The sequence below is a fragment of the Ambystoma mexicanum genome, chromosome 13 (assembly GCF_040938575.1).
Source record: "Ambystoma mexicanum isolate Mex_15411 chromosome 13, UKY_AmexF1_1, whole genome shotgun sequence".
NCBI lineage: Eukaryota > Metazoa > Chordata > Amphibia > Caudata > Ambystomatidae > Ambystoma > Ambystoma mexicanum.
In genome coordinates this window covers 523612602-523636702 of record NC_090938.1, presented here as the reverse complement: position 1 = coordinate 523636702, position 24101 = coordinate 523612602, and the positions used below count along the sequence as shown (strand labels likewise).

Below are 24101 nucleotides of genomic sequence, written 5' to 3'. Positions count from 1 at the left end.
AACCAAAGCAGCATTTGGTGTAGTATTTACCTTTGTTTTTGTATTTGCAGCGACAATATTTCCACATTTGTGTCTTTGAAATTGTAAAATCTGCCCATGCAGCTCACTATGTGTCTGTTGTGAAGGGATTTCACAAGTGACATATTTTTGGATAAACTGCAAAACAGTGGTATCACTGTCATGCCCAAATTTCAGTGCACCTTTGATCCATAACAGCATGTGATGTGAATATGTGGTGTTCCTCTCGCTTGATATTCTTTTCTCCAAAAGAAGTGCTGCACTTCTACAAGGGGAGGAACAGTTTTATTGCAAATAAAGTGTAGCATGGCAATGAAACGATGATGGAAACATCTTGACACATTAACTGGATCTACAGTGCAAAGTTCTCCAGGTGTTAATATATCTTTGTTGTTTTTGTTGCTGTTTGCTATGCGTAGGAACTCATGTAAATCTTCCCATGCATATTCTGCACAACTTAGCGTAACAAACCAAGTCGGTGGTCCAAGATTTCTGATCATGCAACGCACGTCTCCGTGCCGTCTGAACCAGTATTCCTTTGTACCACGCATGTTTGCAAACAAATTTGTTATGTAAAACCTCATCTTTTTCCTGTACTTTAGCTGACATATTTTGAAAGTGGGTTCCAGATTTAAGAATGTGTGCAACTCCGTAACATAGTGTTGCTAATTCACTTTCATAGAGTAGGTGGAATATGTATTCCACATTTTGTCTAAATCTAGGCCCTGGCCACAACCACCGCAGCATGTCACACCCATGGCGGCGTACTAATCAATAGCACACCCATAGTAAAAAATAATGTAATAACGACATGTACTCAATGACAATGGTCGCTAATGCCACACGTGCCCTTAGAACAGTTTCAAGGTGCCTGTACACTGCACGCACTGAAATAGTACCTTTAGTAGACCCCTCATTTTCTGCACGTACAAACATCCCGAACAAGGTGGGCATAGAGAATACATCAATAACACCTGCCGCCCAAACAAGTACAGTTTTCACCCATCTCTTACTCTCTGAACCTCCCCAAGCACTGTAGGAGATCAAAATTGTTTCCTAAACAGCATTTCACATGGAGAATACATCTTTAACACCTGCCGCCCAAACAAGTACATTATTTAACCTATCTCTTACTCTGTGAACCTCCCCACGCACTGTAGGAGAGCAAAACAGTTTCCTAAAAGACATTTCGCCTCTGGTAGCGACCGCGCTGTGGTCGGATCCAAAATGTCAGGCGCATCCACACATTCTGACACACATCACGGCTCGCTGCAGCCAATCGGCGAAGAAGTTGCGCGTCCGCGGTCATGACGCCACCCCACTGGTCAATCGGTATCTTGTCCGCGGAGCAAACAGGGAAGTGTGACCGCGGAGCGGACATAGATATCATATTTCTTTAGACATATGTTTTGGTTGTTTTAAAGGAAACTACTGGACGGATTGTCACCAAATTTACAAAAGCACGCTTTTGGGACCAAGCCCCTGCCGCAAATTTGGTAAAAATCCGTCCAACGGTTTGACCTGTAGGCGTGCGCAAAGTTTTTCCCCCATTCAGTCTATGGGAAAAAAAGACTTTTTGGGACCCCCCCCTATAACTTTTGCCCCCCCTGCACCAAACATCACCAAACGTTGCAAAAAATTCAGACTGCCCCATATACTTTTTTTGCAAAGTTTGGTGAGCATTCGTCCAGGGGGAGCGGAGTTATAAGCCGCCCGAAAAGTGCTCTTCCCATGGAAACAGCACGTTAACCATAACTACACGGGCACTACTGTGGCCATGTAATGCATCACTATGGTTTAAAGATCTTGTATGTTCCCAGTGCTCTCTGATAGCACTGAGAGACAATGTTTTGCCTTTTGCTGAATTGCATTCTGGTATTTGTAGTCTCCCAGTCAAGATGGGGGAACAATGCCACAATTGTACACTTTTTGCCTAACATAATTCTATAAGGATTTATATATTTGAGTGACACTACGGTTTGTGTACTTTTCAAGTTAACTTTATAAAGCAGAGTATTTTTGAAATCCAGGCATGGGGGTGAGGAGGGGAAATGATGAGAGGTCAAGTAAGTCATGAGTATTTCCCCAGGGTGTGGCAAGAGGGTTTGCAATCCTGGACACTGGTTGAGTTATTTTCGCCCTAATTGTGGCTGCTTTTCAGGACACAAGTAAAGGACACATGTGGGTGGACAACATAACTTTTTCAGAAAGCAGATGCAACCCCTCGGTTTTGTTTAAGGTTGGCAAGCTTACTCAAGTATTTTGATACCACGATTTTACTTGTCATGTTCCCAGTGCAGACACTTATCCACAAGACCACAAGCACTTGTTTCGTATTGGGATTTTGTTTTCATGGCAATATTCCACTACACATGGGTTCAAAAGGTGGGCACCTTTTATACTTTGCAAGCACATTTTATGGAACATTTCCTCTCTCAGGCTATAAGTATTCATGTTCAAGTATTACGTTCCCCAAAAAAATGTGACAAATATAAAGCGCACTTGGACACATGAAAAACTAGTTGTTCATATACTTCTAATTTTCATCCACAAAATATTCAAAAAAGCATGGCCAAAAGAACAAAAATATTAGAATAAATAACTCTTACTGATAAAGATGAGCAAACAAGCCAATATTGTATTCATAGCCATGCGAACAAAATAACAGACACTAATATACAAAATAGTATGTCTTAATATAATAGGAATAATCCATTTATCTCACAAACAGGTGCATAAGACAAAATTAGACAGAAGACAAAAACATGAATCCACACAGTGTATGATGCGTTTTGATACAAAATGACTGACAATCCATAAACTCCAATTGCAACTAGTTTTGAAAAAACACCCTTCGGTTCAATTCAATATTTTCCATAGTATAAGAAGCACCAATCCACAAATTAAGATACTCAGGAATGAGACAAGGAAATGGTGATGTGTGTTGTTTCACAGCAGGAGAGCAGATGTGTGTACTTCAATATCTTTCAATGTTGACAGGAAAGGAGGGTCCTCTGGAGGCAGGTTTCAATTCTGCTCCGGACTGATCACGAGTATCATGCGCCTTTGAAGGGCAACGCAGTCTGAGGTGGTAGAAGTTGTCGGCAGATATTGTGGAGCAATAGACGTGGGAGGGGCAGCTGGGGCCACCGTGTTTGCAGGCAGTATCTCTCGCACTATGCCCCCGATAAAGTCCTTCTTCGTGTTCATGGACATTATCTGTCAGAATATTGAAAGAAATGACTTATCCTGCTCTGCATTCAGCCTCTAGAATTGTCCTATGCATTGCCATGCAGCAAGGAGCATCCCTAATCCCCCGCCAAGAGTACTCCCTCGATCCGCAGACTGGACCAGTGTGAGCACTGCAGTAGCCAAAGCCTGAGGACCAAGAGCCTTACTTAAAGCTTTTGATGTCATGGATACAAACCTTCCTCCGTTTGAAATGAGGACTCTCCTTAAACCCTAGCTTACCCGTGAAGGTAAATAAACCACAATAACACTACAAGACAGGAAAGTGGTGATTTGTCAAGGTAGAAGAAACTTCTGTAAAGAATTGCATTGCTGAAGCAGCAGGGAGCAGGATGCACAGGTATATGTGTCTCAGCACAAGTCCCAGAACTGATGTTAGGGGGGTCTTCTAGATGTTTTCAACCCCTCATGGTGCACCTCGTAGGGAGCACCCAGCTGCCAACGTCACTCTAGACACCTTTGTTGCTGGAAAGGATTTAGGCTACCAAAGCAGCACCTCAGGGTAAGAGCTATGGAAGAGACAATGATGGAATAAAGCCTAACCGGCACATCAAAATTACCTCTGGTAGCTTGCTGGCCATTGGCAGTGAGGGCACTGGAAGAGTCCCTCCCACAGCGTCTGGATGCTGGTAACTTTTCACAGCTGCAGGTGTATCAGAAAAATAGCATGGTAGACTTACCTTTCACAAAATACTGTAGTTATGCTGATAGCTTGTGCTGGAAGAGGTCTTCCTAGGGATGGTGGCAAGCCATAATTGATTGAATTAAAAGATTTTCCCGGAATGCCAAAAGAGCCAGTGGGTGATCCAGGTCCAAGCACTTGAAAAGAGAGATGATGTAGTTTAGTGTTAGAAAAGGATCAGCCAAAATAATGGGGGCAGTGGAAACCCTGAGCACTTGAGGTAAAAGCTGGCTTGAAAAGAAAAAAGATATGTCACAGTGAGCATGTGCTGCTAATGCATGGCTGCTGCAGGTACTCCTTTTCCATTTGCGCAGAGAACAGGACTGTTGATTGGGAGCATTTTGGAGGGATGTTGCTGTCTCGGGGTTGCAGTCCGTGAATGCATTCAGGCTCTTGTTCAGATTTCTGACATTCAAAGTGATATGTGACATCCCACATGTATGAACGAAAGAGCAGGGGATGCACAAGGGCACATGCAAGGTGCTTTTGTAAAAAACTCAAATTACATGCATAGGACTGCCAATGTTAGCAATTATGTACTGCTGCGTTCTTGTATGCACTTTTGAGCATATCCAAGGTATAGTGTAAAACTGAAGAATAAAACGAGGTGAAATCGACCTTTACTCTTCAATTGTATTATCTGTCTTGTAAAAAAGTAAGCGCTGCCTGGAAATTATATTTATAATTACTAATTGATGCCCTTGGAATCCACCGGCTCTTCAGCAAGTGCTAATTTGAGGTGGATTGCATAGAAATTAATTAATTGTACGCCTTGCATGAAAATCTCATACAGTCGTAAAATGAAGTGCACACACAAGACAGAGGAAGAAGGCACGGTGGAGATGTAAACTCTGCTCTGTTACCCATATCCTCCTTGCATGCACTCAAAAATGCACTGGAGGGGGAAATGTAGGCACAAAAGAATTACCCTTGTCGTTTGTACCACCATTGCTCGCAATGCCCATTTTAAAATGACATCCATGGTATTTTTAAACATATTTTCAAAATACTACCTAATTATGAGTTAGGAATACATTATATGTATGTGGCATTGTGTACATCAAAGTACAGCATGAAGTAAAAATGCATCATTTACTCCCATGCAATACTTCATATCTGCACCCTGTGGTAAATATTTTGTAAATAATTCATAATCTGTTGGTATTTTAAAGGTAGGAGGTTACCAACCAGGCCCTGCTTTATTTAAATCGTGAAATAAGACTAGCAACACAGTTATCAAGATGAATCACAACTGGTTATAGAACCATGATAAAAAGGACTAAAGATAATATGCAAATGTTGGACATCCTAGTAAAACAATAATTAAGGGCTTATAACGAGTATGGTGATAACAGTAAAAACACGTGGTATTTTGACTATCCCAGTTTTTTAAAATCCCACCTAATTTTGAGGGGGGACCACTTGAAATAGTTACTGATGGTGTACGCAAAAATACTATCTGGGGTAAACATGGGTTATTAGCCCCAAGGACAACTTTCCATGTACCCCATTGGGTAAATATCATACGCTATTGCAACTGGCAATTAGGTCGTATTTAGAAAATAAGTGGAACCTAAAACACTCTATGGGCCTCATTACGAGTTTGGAGGTAGCCATGGTGCTATTAACGCCATGGTTGCCTCCATACCGGGCTCCAATGCTGGGTTCCTGCAATGAGGAATTACAAGGTCATTCCGACATTGGAGGACCTGGTAATTCCTCCTTGCAGGAACCCATCCCCATTCCCATTTGAGCCCCCATAGGGTTCATTAGAAATGGCCCGTTATTAGCTCCCTCTTCCCCTCTCGGGACCCGCTAAGGACGCCTGGTTTTACCAGGCGTCCTTACAGGGTCCCACAAAGGGAACTTCGTAATTGCGCATCCCGTAATGAAGGGTGCCGGTCCCATACCGGCACCCTTCATTATGGGAGCGCAAGCCTCATAATGAGGCCCTGGGCCTCATTACGACTTTGGAGGTAGCCATGCCCTTAATAAGGGAATGGCTGCCTCCAAAATCGGGTCGGGGTTCCCTGAATGGGGAAATACCGGGCCATTCCGAGTATGGATGGCCCGGTATTTCCTCCTTCAGGGAACCCGGGCCGGTCCTTCCCCATTCCCATTCGAGCCCTCATAGGGCTCAATGGGAATGGGGAGGGAGCTAACAACGGGCCCATTACAAACGGGCCCGTTGTTAGCTCCCTGGTCCCCTTGCGGGACCCGCTATGGACGTCTGGAAAAAACAGACATCCAGAGCGGGTCCCTCGAGGGAACCTCGTAATAGTGCGGAGTGGGTTTAATGGCGCCGGCACCATTACTGGCGCCGTTAAACCCATTCTGCACTTCTTGTAATGAGGCCCCCTATGTATTTACCATTATCGCATACTCATTATAAGGCTCCAAATCTCCTAATGATTCAGGATGAAGATTGATAAAGCTTACACATTAAGAAGTCCTCTAAATTCCACACTTTCCATGGAGAGCCATATAAAAGAGAGCAACCAGGACGCCCCTAAATCCAACTATTAGAAATACTTCATCTATACCTAAAACAGAGCACAGTGGGCTTAAAAAAGCAACATTAAAGTGCTTTGTTTGTGCCTTTATAATGAACAACATGCACCCTCTTGCATAGCGCTGCTATCAGAAATGTTCTACTGACAATGTGTCCACCTTGGCACCGCTGCTGGCCACTTCAAGAATCCAAAAGAACCCCTTACTATGTGCACCAAACCATCCACCGTTAGCTAACTCAGAATCTGAAGATTATACTGTATATTTGCTATATTTTCACCACATGGAGAGCATTGCTCTGAGTTCAGTTGCACATACAGATCAGCTCAAAATCATCAACAAGATTTCTTTAAAATAAAGAGATCCTGCTTGGGAAGTGGACAACTGCATGGAATTAACATCACTTACAATTAAACAAAGCATTACAATATCCAAACTTCGAAAAAAAAAACAATTTTGGTATTCTAACTTTACAGACCAATTTGTATAGCTAATGCAGTCTTCTAACGTTCCCAAACATTGGTCTGAGTACCTAAAGGTTATCTCATTGTAGAAACGAATTCCTAAGATTCATGACATTTGGAATATAAATACATACACATTGGATGGCTTTTTAGGGACATTTCATAAGATTGAAATGTGTTAATGTTTGATATTTTATTCAGTGAAAGAGTTGTGGTTAAGGTTATGCTTTGGCAGGATGTGATGGTGAATTTGATCATCATTCTCCCATTTTTGGCCTTGTGAGGATTAGCTGGTAAACCTCAGGAGGGTTTGATTTTTCAAGCAAAATGGGAATAGAGATGGAGACTGTACGCATGTTTCACAGTTTTGCATCGGCTCTTACCTGTGCCCACTTGGTCATTCTGCCATGGATCTCCCGGTCCACATTGGAAGATGTTGACTGCTTTTTTGATGTTCGCCTTTGTGATTTTACTTTCATGCTGCGCTCCCGTCTAGGACAAATGGGGACACATGGGACAACAGTGTAGGGCCCCCTTTGGCCATTAACTAGTGAAGAAAAATTAAAAGAACACAGTTTATGAGTGTGATGCTCAGGAAATACTGTGAACTTTGCTGATGCAAGCCATCCTCTCATTCAATGCAGGACCAACTGCCCGCTCCTTCATTTCATCAGGCTTTTTACTTGCACCACAACAGACCACAGGCTACCCTTTTTTGCACTTCTCCTTTTCCATGCAATGCTTACAATGTTGAACAAAATGTCTTCACAAATGAGGGACTACATTTGGTCTTAAACTTTACCAAACCTGCTGTGGAGACATTACACATATTCTTCACATTACAAATACTTCACATCAATTCTTAATAGCGAATATGTTTGTTTATAGCGACACTAGAAATTAGAAAAATGTCTTCATATACTTGGATTTTCTATTTTTACCACAGGAGTGGTAGAACTATGGTGTGAAGCTGCAAATTTTGGTACAAGCAGCTATTTTAGTAAAGGTTCAGGGATAAATCATGTTAACTATTTGAAGAGCAAATAGAGGACCTTCTGTTCAGGAAAGCTTTCACCCGGGTATGATCGCTCTAGGACACTTGAGTTAAAATTATTCTACAGGCAGAGCAGCTTGTCACTTTTAATAGAAGCAAAACGTACTCGATATTCTCCATATTCAGACTGTGAAGTCTTAAAATTCTCTTCATAAATTATCCAACATAATTTCTGTAAAAAACGGACACGTAGGCAGACTGCAGAGCATATTTTGATTGACTGGTAAAAACCTTTTACCAAACTATCTTAACTATAAAAACTACAACATCATTTAGAATTTTATTAAAACACTAGCAGAAGTACCCGTTCTCCAAATGGGTTCTGTAGAGATACATCATAACACTGATTCTGTAGGTCTCAGTTCTGATTCACTTATCGCTTGATGTGCTTTGCACCCTGACGTAAACTGCACTGGGAATGGGTGCATGTGGTTGGCTGACATACCCCAGAGCAGACGTTGGGGGGAGGCGAGAGTTGGTGTGCCGCTGCATACTGGGACCTTCTGTGCTCTCTCCCCACCTGTTCCCTCACCCTGGTGTGGTGCAGTTTGTTGCGATGCATTGTGGTGCAAATATCTTGGAAACTGTGCATCCTAGGACCTGGACCTCGAGTTTTGTTCCTCGTGTCGAGACCGGTCCTTCTACGACCACATTGATGCTTAGCCGATTTCAGGCAACTGTCTCATGTGTGAAGGTGCTGCAATCCGAGTAAAGGGGTGGGGTATCCAAATCTCATGTAGCTAGTAATGTGCGGAGGGTCCTAACATGTAACTATGCAAAATGTGGTGCAGATTGGTGAAACAGCATGGAATTGTATAAGGAACAACGCTTCACCAAGCCACAAATCCACAAACAAATGTTTGCTTGTGCTGATATCCGGAGAACAGGGTGGGGTGTCCAAATGTCATTAGCCTGTAATGTCCAGAGAGTTCTAAGAGGTAACTATGCTGAATTTGGTGCAGATTGGTGAAATGGTGTGGAATTGTATAAGGAACAATGCTTTGCCACAAACCCACTAAAAATGTTGACTTTGCTGACATCCGGGGAAAGGGGTGAGGTCTCCAAATGTCATGTAGCCAGTAATATCCAGATGGTCTTAAAAGGCAACTACGCAAAATTTGGTGCAGATTGATGAAACAGTGTGGAATTGTATAAGTAACAATGCTTCCCCACAAATTCCATCACAAATGTTGACTTTGTTACACGGCCCGCGGTAGCAGCCGTGTTGTTATGGTTAAGTTGCTATACTCATAGGAAGAGCACTTTTTCGGCGATTATAACTTTGCTCCCCCTGGACGAATCCTCACCAAACTTTGCAAAAAAAAGTATATGGTCGCTCTGAATTTTTTTGCCAAGTTGTGGGGGTTTTGTGCCGGGGGACAAAGAATGGGGAAAAACTTTGCGCACTGCTACATGCCTCGTGCCGAACAGCTGGAGGATTTTCACTAAATGTGCGGGGGCTTGGGTCAGAAAGCGTGCCTTTGTGTGTTTGGTGGAAATCCGACCTGTAGTTTTGTTGCAAAGAACTGAAATGTACGTCCCAAAAAATGTGTGATATCCCCATTCCCCTGTTCGCTCTGCGGACAGAAGTGGCATTGGCTCGCGGCACGTCGTGCTGGCAGAGAAGTTTGGACGCGGCCGGTGGTTGGCTGGAGGGAAGCGTGGTGTGTATCAACATTTTTTGGGAAAGCCACCATGGTGTAGCGGAGGACAGTGCGGTGGTGGAAGTGTCTGCAAAATGTACCGTATGGAATGCGTGTACTGTGTGGTGATTGGTGATAGCTGTCATAACGGCCCAATAGCTTCTGCCGCTACCTGTTTGCGGCGACCTCTTTTCGTGGTGAGTGGTGGCAGGTGAATTGCAGAAGGGGAGTGAATTGCGCATGACATAGGGTGGGTGGGAGCGCGGGTGGCTGTGCACTGCGGATGGAATACAGTACTTGGACACTTGGTGGCATGCATGGGTGGATTGAAGGTGCAGTGGCTCTGTGGAAGGAATGGACTATTGGGTGCATGGGCGAAGGCCGAAGGGCATGCAGTCAAGGGCGTAGGCCTGCAACATACCCACCACAGGAAGGCATGTTTCACTCTGCATTCCGTAAAGGGAGGTACTTGTATAGTGTGGTATGTGCAGATTAGTTGCAGTAGGGCCAGTGTTACAACCACAATGTGGGTAGGTTGGCCGTGACACAGTACTTTGTGAATGGAAGTGGGTACACCCATAATAAGTGAATGAAAGTGCACAGGGGTGCAGGAGAGAGTGTTTTCTTTGTACATTATGTTCACTGTTGCAATTTGTTGCTGCATAGCTGCATGGCGGTGCGCAGGTTGGGTAGGAGTGCTGGTGGCAGTGGTGTGTATGTGGATTGTCTTAGTTGCTAACATGGTGACATGCATGGTGGCATTAGGTTACTGTGGGTGTGTTCAAGGCCTAGACTATTGGGTGCATGGCCGAAGGCCGTAGGCCATGCACTCAAGAGCCTAGGTCTTGAGGACACCCATGGCAGTAATGTATTTTTGAATGTGCATCAGTTAGAGGGTGGTGACATGTAAGGAATGGTTATGGAGCACATTTCAGCCATTATAGGCCAGTGTTGCAAACAGATTGTGGGTAGGTTGAAAGTGGCACAATACTTTGTGAATGGAAGTGCGTACGCCCATAGTATGTGATTGAAAGTGCACAGGGATGCAGGAGAGATTGTTTTGTTTGTACATGCACATTATGGTAACTGTTGCAATTTGTTGTTGCATAGTCCCATGGCGGTGCGCTTTGTTTGGAGATGCTGCAGTGAAAAGTCACGCAGTGTGGGCTCTGTGTGCAGTGTTTGCATGTCAGTATGGTGGAGGGTATGGGTGAAGGGCAGCTTATAAGTGCCTGGATAGTGTGCTGTGTGCACAATGCATGAAGTATGGGCAATGTTGTAAACATTTCGTGGTTATGTTGGCAATGACACAATACCTTCTGAGTGGAATTCGGTAAGACAATAGTATGTGAATGAAAGGGGGTAGGGGTGCCGGAAACAGTGTAATGTTTATACATTATGGTAACTGTTGCATGTAACGCTATGCATGTCCATTGCAGTGTGAAGGTTGGTTAGGAGTGCTGGTGCCAGTGGTGCGTATGTGCATAGTGGTAGTTGGTGACATGCTGACATGCATGATTGGACAACTTGGTGAGTCTATTTATACACTAAATCCAGTCAGTTCCACCAGGTCATGCATGTTCACGTTTCTTCTGGCAGTTGCGCCTGTTCTCAATTTCTTCGCTTATTCTGAGCCCAACCTAACTATATGGTCAAGGATTCCTTCACATCTCTGCTTGGGGACTTCCCTTTTGGGCTAATACTTAGGGACCAATTGGATCTGAAGGCTGTTTAACTGGCACCTCGTTCATGATTCTCACAAACCTAGGATCTATTCGCTGTTACAGCTACAGTATATTTCTTGTAACAATTGACAACCAGCATGAACCATAATTTTGTTAACCAACAGCCACATCAGGTGTGATAGGACACAAATGGTGATATCAATAGATAGACTTTGTAATTTACAGTGATCTGATTTCAATAATTTCTTGTTCTCGTGTGACTACTCCCACCATTCCTGCCTGTCTCTGATCTGACTTTGGGTACGTACACCCTCATTTATGTCAATTTGAATTTTTGCTTATGATTTGGCATTTCGTACATATCTGTTTTGATTGGTTTCATTTTTTCTTTACTAATCATGTGTTTTCTTATACATGACATTGTTTATCACTAATGTTAACGAATACATCGAATTAATGTTTTATCCACTATGTTGTGATTTTGAATGATTACCGCAGCCTTGAGGACGACCGTATGGTCGAAACACGTATCGGCTGTAATAGGAATAAACCAACACTCACCTATTTGGATGACTCTTGTTTTTCCAATATATTTGGGATTTGAACTATCTTTCAAATATTGGAGATTTGACTAAAGAGTTTTCTGCGCTGTTTTGCAACATTCACTGTCCAACTTTGTAACCTCTTTGCACACAACACCTGTGCAGATGGCGCACAAAGGTATCACCAACGATAAGCACTGTGCATCTCTCCATCTCCACTACCCGCACGACACAGTATTGGGACGAAATGGTACCGCCTCTTCCTGTAAACCATGCCCTAAACTCCTACTTGCCTATTTCCCACAATTCCATTTCCCTTTCCACCCTGTTCATAATGGCAGGATGTGCATATGCGCTTTCCCATCTACAGTGAGGGCCAAAGTTGAGACAATACTTCTTCCCTTTGCACAGTCACTTTTTGCAGCACTCCCCCATTGGGTGCTGCCAAATTTTCAAACATGCATGCAGCAGTTATATACAAAACCTCTGCATTGCACATTATCATTTCTATACACCACTCCATATTTACTGTTAAACACTCTCAGTACACGTTCCGTTTCATTCAAAGCCCCTCCACCAGAAACCTCTGCTAAATAATGCCTGATTGCAGCATCCACAAAGATCCTAAGATGCACCCAGCACACCTTTGGCCATGCACACAACATTGCAGCCCTTTCTACACCCACCACAACACTATACATCCAAGCAAGCAACCATGTGGGCACCTAACATTATGCACAAATGTAACATACATAGCGCACTTCTACCTAACTCCCCCACACCATAAAACACCCATTCACGAAAACGCAAAATCTGCTCTGCCAAAAGGCTGGGGTTACCAGTGGGTGAGCCTTTTCCCTTTGCGCCCAAGGTAGGTGCACCCACACATGTGAGGTACTGTTTTCGTTGGGACACCTGTGAGAACGCGGGAAGGTAGGCCGTGTGTTGTTGGCGGCGTGTTTCAGTGGGTGAGCAGAGTGAAATGTGCGAAAATTGTGTTTTTCTCTCGCAACATTTAAGACTTTGCCGGGGGTTGTGGGTAATACATTCTGGGCCGATTTGCGCAAGTCAGATCTCTGTGGATTCCCACGGGTATCCTCTTTTCTGAAATGCATGGGGTTCCCTGTTTTTCCAGGTGGCTTTGACACCCTAGGCCCAAATCTGTAGGTTGTCCACATGAGCAAAATTCCTGAAAATCTGCTCTGCTGAAAGACGTGGGGTTACCCGTGTTTTAGCCTTTTCCCTTTGTGCCCAGATAGGTGCACCCACACATGTGAGGTACCGTTTCCATCGGCACACCTGTGGGAATGCAGGAAGGTAGGCCATGTGCTGTTGGCAGCATGTTTCGGTGGGTGAACAGAGTGAACTGTGCGAAAATTGTGTGTTTTTTTGCCACATTTCGGAATTTGCCGGGGGTTGTAGGTAATAAATTCTGGGCCGATTCGCGCAAGTCAGACCTCTGTGGATTCCCTCAGGTGTCCTCTTTTCTGAAATGCATGAGTTTTCCTGTTATCCATGGTGGCTTTGACACCCTAGGCCCAAATCTGTAGGTTGTCCGCATGAGCAAAATTCCTGAAAATCGGCTGTGCCGAAAGACTTGGGGTTTCCATTGTTTTAGCCTTTTCCCTTTGCACCCAGGTAGGTGCACCCACACATGTGAGGTACCATTTTCATTGGGACACCTCTGGGAACACGGGAAGGTAGGCCATGTGTTATTGGCGGCATTTTTCAGTGTGTGAGCAGACTGAAATGTGCGAAAATTTTGTTTTTTTCGCCACATTTCGGACTTTGCCAGCGGTTGTGGGTAATACATTCTTAGCCGATTTGCGCAAGTCAGACCTCTGTGGATTCCCACGGGTGTTCTCTTTTCAGAAATGCATGGGGTTCCCTGTTTTCTTTGGTGGCTTTGACACCCTAGGCCCAAATATGTAGGTTGTCCACATGAGCAAAATTCCTGAAAATCTGCTCTGCCGAAAGACTTGGGGTTACCACTGTTTTAGGCTTTTCCCTTTGCGTCCAGGTAGGTGCACCCACACATGTGGGGTACTGTTGTCGTCGGGACAACTGTGGGAATTTGGCAAGGAATGTCATTTGTTGTCTTTGCGTGGTTTTCATAACGTTTCGACCCATTTGATGCTGCCCTTTGTCACACAACCCTTTAATTTCCCAAATGTGACCTACATTAGGCGTTAAGGGTTTACCGGTACCGGTATTTTACCGGTACCGGTAAATCTTTACCGCCTTACTACGAGGTCCCTTAAAAACCAACCCGCAAAGGGACCAGTGGAGCTAATTACGGTACCGCAATTTGCGGTACCGTAATTAGTGCCTTCCCCATTCCCATAGAGCCCTATGGGGCAAAAATGGGAATGGGGAAGGGCAATGGTGGAAGGGGGAATTACCACCCAGCCAACCTTGCAATGGGGCGGTAATTCCCCTTTCCTCCAAGGCGGTACCGGTAAATTACCGGCATGAACCATGGCGCTAACAGCGCCATGGTTTACCGCCTACCGTGTAATGAGGCCCTTAGTCACTGCTTTAGGCAATATACACATTTGTAACCTGCACAAGTCACCTACCGCTCAAATGGTCTGCCTGTGCTCTTTCAAAAAATGGATGCTTGTCCTTCCTCACCACATTTGTTTTCCTTATTTACACATGCTAAGTATGTCTGTTTAGGCCGTAAGCATAAAACTCCTGCATACCATGGCTCTGTTTTTGGCTTGTGGTAATGCTTGTTTTGTGAAACATTACAAAAAATGTGTGATTTCCTAACTGGAAGAGTCGGGGAATGTAGCAGAGCATTGTTTTTCTCAAAATTCACAGAAGCCATTGCCTTACCGGGCCAAACATGTCCACCACATACCTTTTTTCTGTCATTTTCATGATTTTTCCCCAAACTATGGACTTTTTCCCTACATAGTTGTTGCCTGACCTGCGCAAATCACCCCTTCCTAAAATTGGAATTTGGTCTTCTTTTCAGAAATGTATGCCTTTCCGTCCTCCCATTCAGCTTTCCTACCCTTTTCTTCCATTCTGTCCACACATGTCCTATTGGAAAAAAGGCCAAAATCGCCTACCCCACAGAACGGTTGGTAACCATATCAAAATATGTGTTTTTTGTTTCCACTCAACCTGTTCCCGAAAGCCTGGAAAATGGGGAATTCAGCACAGCAAACCATTTGACCCTAGCACTTACAAGGAAAAAACCACAGGCTTCTTTGTACATCATTTTATTGACATTTTCTCCCTTTTCATCCCACTACTGCAAACTAGGCATTGAATGGCAACATACCGATATCACCAAAAAAGGCCTTGACACTGAGGGTTGGAGGGGTGGGACCCATGGCAGTTAAGGGGTTAAAGTGGTGTCTCATGGAGTTTGAGCGCATGTGATTGTGAAACCTCTCAAAAAAGCAATCTTGCCTCAAAGAATGGTCATGGGTTGCCAAAAGCTGAGATGCACTGCTGGGTGACGAGTTCTGTGGGGCACTGTAAGCGGTATTAAGATGTCCTAGAAAGTTCCAAATTACACAGAAGTTCTGGAGCCAATTCAAACCACACTCAAAACGGAAATAGACAAAGTGCAAGTTAAACATAGCTTTATTATCATCAAAATAAAGCAGGCACAGCAAACAAGCATGGCATTTTTGGTGATCTATCCCGTTACATAAAAGCAATGGTTTATATGTTCAACATTTGTCATAACTGATTTCATACTGTAACCTTAGTTACCAAAACCTACAGGGAATGCGGATTGCCTATTAGTGGTAATTACATATACATCGTATAGGGGTTACATTTCTGATTGTGTAACGCGTGTCTGATGGCTCCACCTCTAAACTGATAAAGGTAAAAAAGACATCACCTCTGCAATATGTAATTGGCAGGCACATTACTTCATGGGCGGCGTAACACTGGGGGTTTTCATTGGTTGGCTTCGTACTAACCAACCTTGGACAACAGGCAGGTAGTCAAGATATGAGCCAGACAGGAGTAGGGGAAAGAGATCCATAGACTGCTTTCCTTTCAATTTAAGAAGATACCATCCCTCATTTCTAGGCCAAGAGCCAGGGTGATCTCTTTATATTTGGCTGTGTGTAGTGTCTCGTGTCATGTAAGGAGCAAGGCAGGTGTTCATCTGTGTTTGTTGCTAATAAATCGACAGTGTTCTCCAATTATGGGCCATGTGTGATGGCACTTTAGTTAGAATGATTTCACCCTTCATTTATTGGGATTGTAGCTAATATCGATGCGAGTATTATGTTTTCTCTTGCCACACTCTTGAGTTATTCTTCCTGGAGTCTTTTGGCTTATAGTTGTCCTGCACCTGGCATACAAGGGCTGGTTCTACTCTTATAAAACTTCAATTAATCTGAGAGTATCCTTCTTGTATTCTTTGAATTGCTATCTCGGCTTTCACTGAACCTTCTGACCCTACCTTAATTTGCTGTAACCTTGGCTATGATTATCAGCTCTACACGGACCAGTATTTCTGTGGTTTCAGCATTTTGAGTTCTCCTAAATCCTTAAGAGCTTTTGTTTAATTAGATACATGTTGTGGCTTCCATTCTGAAAAAGATGGCTGCCCATTACTGTTGCGTTTCTATGTTAGTGTAGGGTAGTTTTAGGCTCTAGGGTTGGAACCTGCCAGTGCTGAGCTCCAGTTATATTGATCATGAGCAAGATCACAGGAGTAATTGTAGGGGTTTAGCCCAAGCCCCTGTTTGGTTGGATAAGAAAAATGGCGGTCTCCCGGTTATCTCGCTTGGAAGTTAGTGAAGTAATTACTGTGACACTTTATTCCATACGAATTGGTTCGTTTTTATTAGTGGTGGTTGTACTTGCATTGAGTTTTACATACTCATAGTTGTTTTTGAGAAACACTGTTTCAACCTAGATAAGCAAGTTAGGTCAGCCGACACGTGTTTCGACCCGTACGGTCTTTCTCAAGGCTGAGCAATGGTCATGGTGCCAAGTGTGGGGTGTTATGTGACAATATCGTGACATATTGCAATAATTCATTTGTGGTGTGAAAGTGATGTGTAAGTATTGTGACAATATATGACATTGACATCAAAAACATTGATGTTTTAGGCAAAACATGTTTACATTGTATTGTAGGAGGAAAGGAAGAGAAAGGAGAGGTGAGCAACTGGTAGAGAATGAAAGCTTCATTTAATATATGAAAAATTGGGGGAGGGGGGAAAAAAAGATAACCCCTTACCATTTAATTCTGGTGTGTGCCCTCTGTGGGGTTCTGTTGGAATGTGGACTGTCCCTACGGCAGTCCAGGCTCCTGTTGGGCCCTGCAGGAAAGTAAAAAGTAGTGAGCTTGTACTGCGGCTCAGCGGATACAGATAGTGCCCTGTGCTAAGTCTCCTGGGTCCATGGACAATCCCACCCGTGCCGAGTCTGCTCCTAATTGTGTTGTGGTTGCCTTTTGATGGGCAGTGCAATATGAAAATCACATCACGTGCCGTTGTCCATGGCCATGTGTGTTTTATACTGCTTGGGTCGTTTTATCTGTATGATGGAATATCCGAGATGAGACATTGAATGAGTAAGGATGGGTTTGGATGAACATCAAGAGCTTGATTGAAGTTCTTGTGTTCCCCAGGCCCATGATGGCCGTTTGGATTGGTGCTAGCGCTGGAGCGTCAGGGGTGAACCAACTCTAAGTGTAGTCACCGTCTCCCCGCGGTGTGCGAGTAAGGTGGCTGCTATGGGGTACCATGGAAGGGGCAAGTCACTTTCGCTAGTGCTGGAGGTCGGGGGGATTTGCAGGAAGGTTACCTGAGTGCTTCTCTGTAGTCCTCGGCGGCGGTGCGCTGCTGCTAAATGAGCCGTGCGGCGCCGCCATTATGTAGTGTTGTGTTTCGTGTTGAGTCATGTTGATAGACTCAGCGCGCATGCGCATCACTGTAGTGGCAGTGGTCTGCGCATGAGTGTGCGGGCAAATTACTGCCCTTCTGACGCTGGTCCATGCGCATGCGCATTTCGTGCTCTCGGTTGCGCATGCGTCATGGATCAGTTCAGAGAGGGAGCGTGTCAGCTTCCATGAGTACGTTCCATTGGGAACAGCTGGGTGCAGCCAGTGTTCTGGGGTCGGACTGTTGAAAAAGGGGGGGTCGCAAGGGGAACCGTGGCTAAGATTGTGTCCTGGTCCATGGGTGTTAGGTGACGCCTCAAACTTAAGAAATTCTTTGCTACGAAAGCAAGGGAATACAAACCACCGGAAATAGCACCCATACCAAGCATACTGACCATTGGGGATGTTGAGGACATCCATCTCGTCAGCACGCTTGCAGAGAACAATCTAAGTAAACAGGAATGCTTACTAGAACTAGGCATCCAGAATGTAGCAATGGCAATTCCTGAGCTCAAAACCAAATCTAGATTCACACCTCAACTCTTTTCAGAAAACTATATTGACACCTTTCACCAAGCAGTCACCTCGGACCTACACAAATTGGAAGATCGACGAACCCATGGAACAGAGACCAAGGGCAACCTCAGCATAAAGGATTTAGCAGCAGCGCACCGCCGCCGAGGACTACAGAGAAGCACTCAGGTAACCTTCCTGCAAATCCCCCCGACCTCCAGCACTAGCGAAAGTGACTTGCCCCTTCCATGGTACCCCATAGCAGCCACCTTACTCGCACACCGCGGGGAGACGGTGACTACACTTAGAGTTGGTTCACCCCTGACGCTCCAGCACTAGCACCAATCCAAAAGGCCATCATGGGCCTGGGGAACACAAGAACTTCAATCAAGCTCTTGATGTTCATCCAAACCCATCCTTACTCATTCAATGTCTCATCTCGGATATTCCATCATACAGATAAAACGACCCAAGCAGTATAAAACACACATGGCCATGGACAACGGCACGTGATGTGATTTTCATATTGCACTGCCCATCAAAAGGCAACCACAACACAATTAGGAGCAGACTCGGTGGGATTGTCCATGGACCCAGGAGACTTAGCACAGGGCACTATCTGTATCCGCTGAGCCGCAGTACAAGCTCACTACTTTTTACTTTCCTGCAGGGCCCAACAGGAGCCTGGACTGCCGTAGGGACAGTCCACATTCCAACAGAACCCCACAGAGGGCACACACCAGAATTAAATGGTAAGGGGTTATCTTTTTTCCCCCCTCCCCCAATTTTTCATATATTAAATGAAGCTTTCATTCTCTACCAGTTGCTCACCTCTCCTTTCTCTTCCTTTCCTCCTACAATACAATGTAAAATGTTTTGCCTAAAACATCAATGTTTTTGATGTCAATGTCATATATTGTCACAATACTTACACATCACTTTCACACCACAAATGAATTATTGCAATATGTCACGATATTGTCACATAACACCCCACACTTGGCACCATGACCATTGCTCAGCCTTGAGAAAGACCGTACGGGTCGAAACACGTGTCGGCTGACCTAACTTGCTTATCTAGGTTGAAACAGTGTTTCTCAAAAACAACTATGAGTATGTAAAACTCAATGCAAGTACAACCACCACTAATAGAAACGAACCAATTCGTATGGAATAAAGTGTCACAGTAATTACTTCACTAACTTCCAAGCGAGATAACCAGGAGACCACCATTTTTCTATGTTAGTGAGCTATATTTTCGTGTTGTTCATGTTGCATTCAGCTTATACATTGCTTACATTAGTAACCTTCATGTCTTATGGATGCTATGTTAATATTCTTCATGTATAAATGCATATATTACATAATGTATGCATTCGTCATGTTGAGTGTACATTTGCTTTATGTCTAATGCATGCACCTGTATTGTCACAACATTAATTTGGTTACTTGTGCCATCTTGAGCTTAGATCCTGTCCATCTCCTGCTGTACCTGCCTGGGATAAGGGTGGTACGGTTTCCTTAATGAGTAGCGCTTCTTACCTGTGCAATATTGGGCCGTGGGAGGGGCAGAAGCTATGTATGACGTTTTTTCTGCCTCCCAACACTCCCGCCTCTGGTCGAGTCCTTGACCACACTCTTTCTTCTGTGCTCCCCCAGATAAGGCTGTTTTTATATCCATATCTTAGTCACCCCCCTTAGGCAGCCTGTATCTCTATCATGCTCATCCACACTCCAGATGATATAGCAGCATTCCCCATTGGAATCACAATACACCAAGTGCTCAGTGTAATTGTGAGGGTCCTGAGGACAAATACATTTTGATCCTGGAGGGACGATAGGGCTTTTCATTGCTTGGGCACGGGGAAGGTCATCGGTTTGGGTATACTCATGTATGTGAGCATCCAGGTGTATCACTATTTTCATTCCTACTACCTTTTTTGGCAGACCTTTTGCATTGGCTTATTTTCAATTCTTAGAACACAGAAGGAAAGTATTACTAGTACTAAAATGCCCTTCAGTACCTTAAATGCATTGGCCAACCAGGAGGGGATCCATGGGAACAGTTAATTAGACCAGCTTTCATCAGCAATATCATCTACCTCCCGCACCATTCATTTGTGTATTTCTGTTAATGTGGCTATGGCCTCTGTGAGAGTTCAATTCTCCTCATCGTGGGCAGGTGCGTGTGTGCAGCAAGAAGGCCCAATTTGTTCGCACATGCCCCTCTGCATGGCCGTTATCAGATTGAGAATGTACCTGTTCTGGAGGATCATGAGTCTTATTAACATCAGATCCTCTCTCATTCCATTAAAGCCTTTTACTGTTGTGTTATTGTCTGAAACAGCTCCCAGTGAGTGTTACACTCACCTGGCTCCCACAGGGGCGTCGATCGTACCCAGAGAGCTGCAGTCTCCACCAACGTGATGCGTAGTGCAGAGATGACAGACTGGACTGGCCCTCCTAATCTCGTCTGCTTGACCCGTAGAAGTATTGTCCTGCAAGTGGAGAAAGGAGTTTAGCCACCCGTGGATTCTAGTGATGGCACCCCGCTGTTCTCCCCACTAATCACCTCCGAAATTCCCTTTCAGTAATCTCACCTTATATTCTTGAAAGATGAGCTCTCCATCCTGCGTGGATTGCAGGGGTGCGTCGATACCAGTTACTTCACTGGTTCGAAGGCGTTGGGAGAGTTCCGGATGAGTATTGACTCTGAGGATCCTGGCGAGGCCCAGTAAGTATAAAGTTCATAGAGTTCAATATGTCCGTGTTCACTCTTGTCCCATTCCTTTCTTATCTTGCAGCTGAATCCGAGAGAAGTTGGTCTCGTGGCAGCTGATGGCGTGCAGGTAAGAGTCTGTATTACCCGACGCTGTCTGGTAAATGATGCATGTATTTAACGTGTTGTTTTCTCTCCGTTTACAGGTGCGGCGTATGAGGATGTGGAGAGTTAAAGAATAATGCCTCCGGTGGTAAACCAGGTAAGTCTATGGTGGTAAAAGTTATTGTATTTGTTGGCTCTCTCAGCTCACCTTGTTGTTTCTTTTTGTCCTTTAGATGCCGGAGTTCGGCGAAGAAATGCTGGAGGCAGCGCCGAATCGAAAGATGCTGTGAGGACTGGTGAGTATGGCGCGGTGCTGCAGCTGGCGATGCGACACGTGCAGAAATAATGTTCTTTCCAGGTTCGGAGACGTGATGAATCCGGAATCAGGTGAGGAACTGAAATAGTGTTTGTTTTCTAACCTTGCCTCTTCTTTCCTCTTCTTCTAGGAGCTCCGGATTCAAGACGGGCGTGGCAGAAGACTGGATGCTGACTTGCAGGCACGGTGAGCGTTACGCTGCTGGATGCAGAATAACGCAAAGCATGTGCTGCTGTTCCGGTGTGGTTTAAATAGCCTCCAAAGTAGTTCCAGGTAAGAAGTTCCCCAGAACCACGCCCGAGTAAAAAATAGTCCCTGTAGTAAAATAGTCCCATCCAGGCCTCACGTTGGCTTGGATTCATTTGCAGCATGGTCTGCACGAGGTAAGTAATGTCTATGAGCCTGGCACCTATGGCGCCAGGACTGATTTCTATTGTGAGCCTGGTGCCTAAGGCACCAGGACTGAACCCAGACAGCCCCCAGCCGGGACTGCTGGGGCTTTAATAAATATCTGGATGCCTGCTGCCGGGGCTGATGAACTTGATCCGGATGCCCGGGGGTAGGCATCATGACAGTGAGTTATTTGCAGCCATTTTGCATTTGTGTTGGCTTGTAACCCGGCAGTAACGAAGGATGTAAAGAACCTCTCAGTTCAACCAAACAATTTATGCTCATCTCGTATGGCGTCCTATGCATTTTTCATCTTCATTGATTTATAGTGGAAAAACGGAGGTGAGTAAAAGGTGTGCGCCCTCCTTGCGTGTGTTTGGTGGTTAATATCATTTTCTAAAAACATGCGTTGCCTGGCTGCGTGGAATGGCGATGCCTGATACGCACCAGTCAGTAGATCTGTAACGTTTTGAGATTGGGTTGTGCCAAGCCCCAACGTGCCTGGTTTTAAGTAAAACATTCCAGCCTATGTAAGGCTTGATTATTAACAGTATTGTGTTAGTTTATACAAGAATGTATTTGTTTTTAGATCAGGTTATAAGTACAGTTGTGCCAACATCACTCCCTCTCTGAGGCACGTGCTATTGTTTAACCCATTTTTGGGCTTTCAAAAGGCACATAGATATTCAGTTCTACTCATGTACAGTTATTACTATTGCAAATGTGAGTTAGGCAGTGTGCTCTATGTGCATGTATTTCTGTGGCCACTGTTAGGTAGAATTCTCTGTGTAGGCTAATTTCCCAAACCTAGTGAGTCCCCCAGCAGCTTTGCTGGATTTTTGGGGTTTATTTTTTTCTCCTGCTAAGAGTGAGACTCTTTTTCTCCCACTCTTAGACATGATTTGAGATATCTTTTGACTTGCAATGTGTTTATGGGCTATGGGTTCTTTTACTCCATAGGGCCTCAAATGTTTTTGGTATGTGTGTTATCCAGCACCCTCCGTGCAGTAACACAGGGGTGTCATAGTGACCCCCAAACATAGACTCCGTACCCTGGGACTGACTACTGTCTCCCAGGGAATGTAAAGTCACCATTGGCTTTACTAGCCCTAAATTGTGAACAGAACCAGTACAAACCATCATATTGTGGACGTACTGGTAGGGGCAATTCGATTGCCCCTAGGTCTGTTGTTCGAGGGGGCACTGTCCAGTCCCCCTGATCGAATTTTGCCTGGTGGCAGTGGATACTACTTTTTATATTCAACCGCGAATATATTCCTATGGGATTTTCCCATTGTTCGAGGCTACCACTTTTTAACATAGCCTCAAACATACCGCCGGTTTATTAAATTAATATGAATTCACCGGTTGGGATTTTTTGCCAGAACTCAGTGCCAAAATGGCATCTGTGTTCGCTTTTGTAACTCTAACCCAAGTCGAGCCCTTTGTTCCACTTTTTGGCGGGCTTCTGCACGGAAGCCTCCAAAAGTGGTGCCACTCTGTCTGGGTCTACAGGATGTGTGGGAGGGGGGTTTAGGCACCCTGGACTGCGTTGCCTCGGCAACTCAAGTCGCACTCTTGTGTGATTGGCCCAGTGGTGAGCCGCCTGGCTCACCACTTAGCATGTTTGAGTGACAGCTAGGACTTATGAATGGGGGTTTTCTGCATAAAAGCAGGGCTTTGGGGACTGGAACGTGAGAAGTCACCACAGGACCAAAGAATACGAAGAGGGAGAAGCTGAGCTGACCTGCAACGATGACACCACCGGTGGAGCCCTGCTGAACCATCTCACCACTTCCCGACGACAGAGAAGATCTTCATTCCGGAGAGTCTTCTTCCTTTGAATTGGTGGGGATAACCAATTCATCCTCCTTTTTCACCTTCCTGGATCGTCTCGTGGTCGAATCGCCCGTGCCAAGCACCCCGGCGGCCGGATAGCCACGCTTCACCACTACCGCGAATAAAAGGGTAGTACCTTTTTAACTGGGAAACTCCGCGGCTGGTTTCTTCCCTGGCAGTGCAACGACCTCCAGCTTTCCTCCACATCGAGATCTTCTCTTCCCCTGGACGAAGCACCAACTTGCACCCGCTGCCAGGAACAACTGCCCCCGCTGGAGCTTTCTCACCACTTCAGGTACTGTGTCCCGCCTGGTCTCCCTTGCAACAGACTGTTCAAGGTGTCCCGTAAATCCTTGACTCTCTATCCTGGGGTGACCCTGGGGCCTGTTAACTAACTTTTTCTGAACTGATCCAACCCTTCTTGAACTATCTGCAAAGACTTTATAAAGTATCATTGAACTGTGTGATCTTGGACACATTCCGCCTTGCTCTCTCCAAG

At 44.8% G+C, this 24101-nt stretch overlaps 1 protein-coding gene across 5 annotated transcripts in view; it reads right to left on the bottom strand.

The window, feature by feature from the left end:
* LOC138521417 (spermatogenesis-associated protein 21-like) overlaps positions 1-24101 on the bottom strand; it is a 1690677-nt gene that overhangs the window by 312906 nt on the left and 1353670 nt on the right. For all 5 annotated transcript variants that reach the window (XM_069634222.1, XM_069634219.1, XM_069634221.1 and 2 more), the window contains one exon: positions 7308-7471. In XM_069634222.1, the coding sequence (XP_069490323.1) occupies positions 7308-7471 (164 nt within the window). The remainder of the gene's footprint in view (positions 1-7307; positions 7472-24101) is intronic.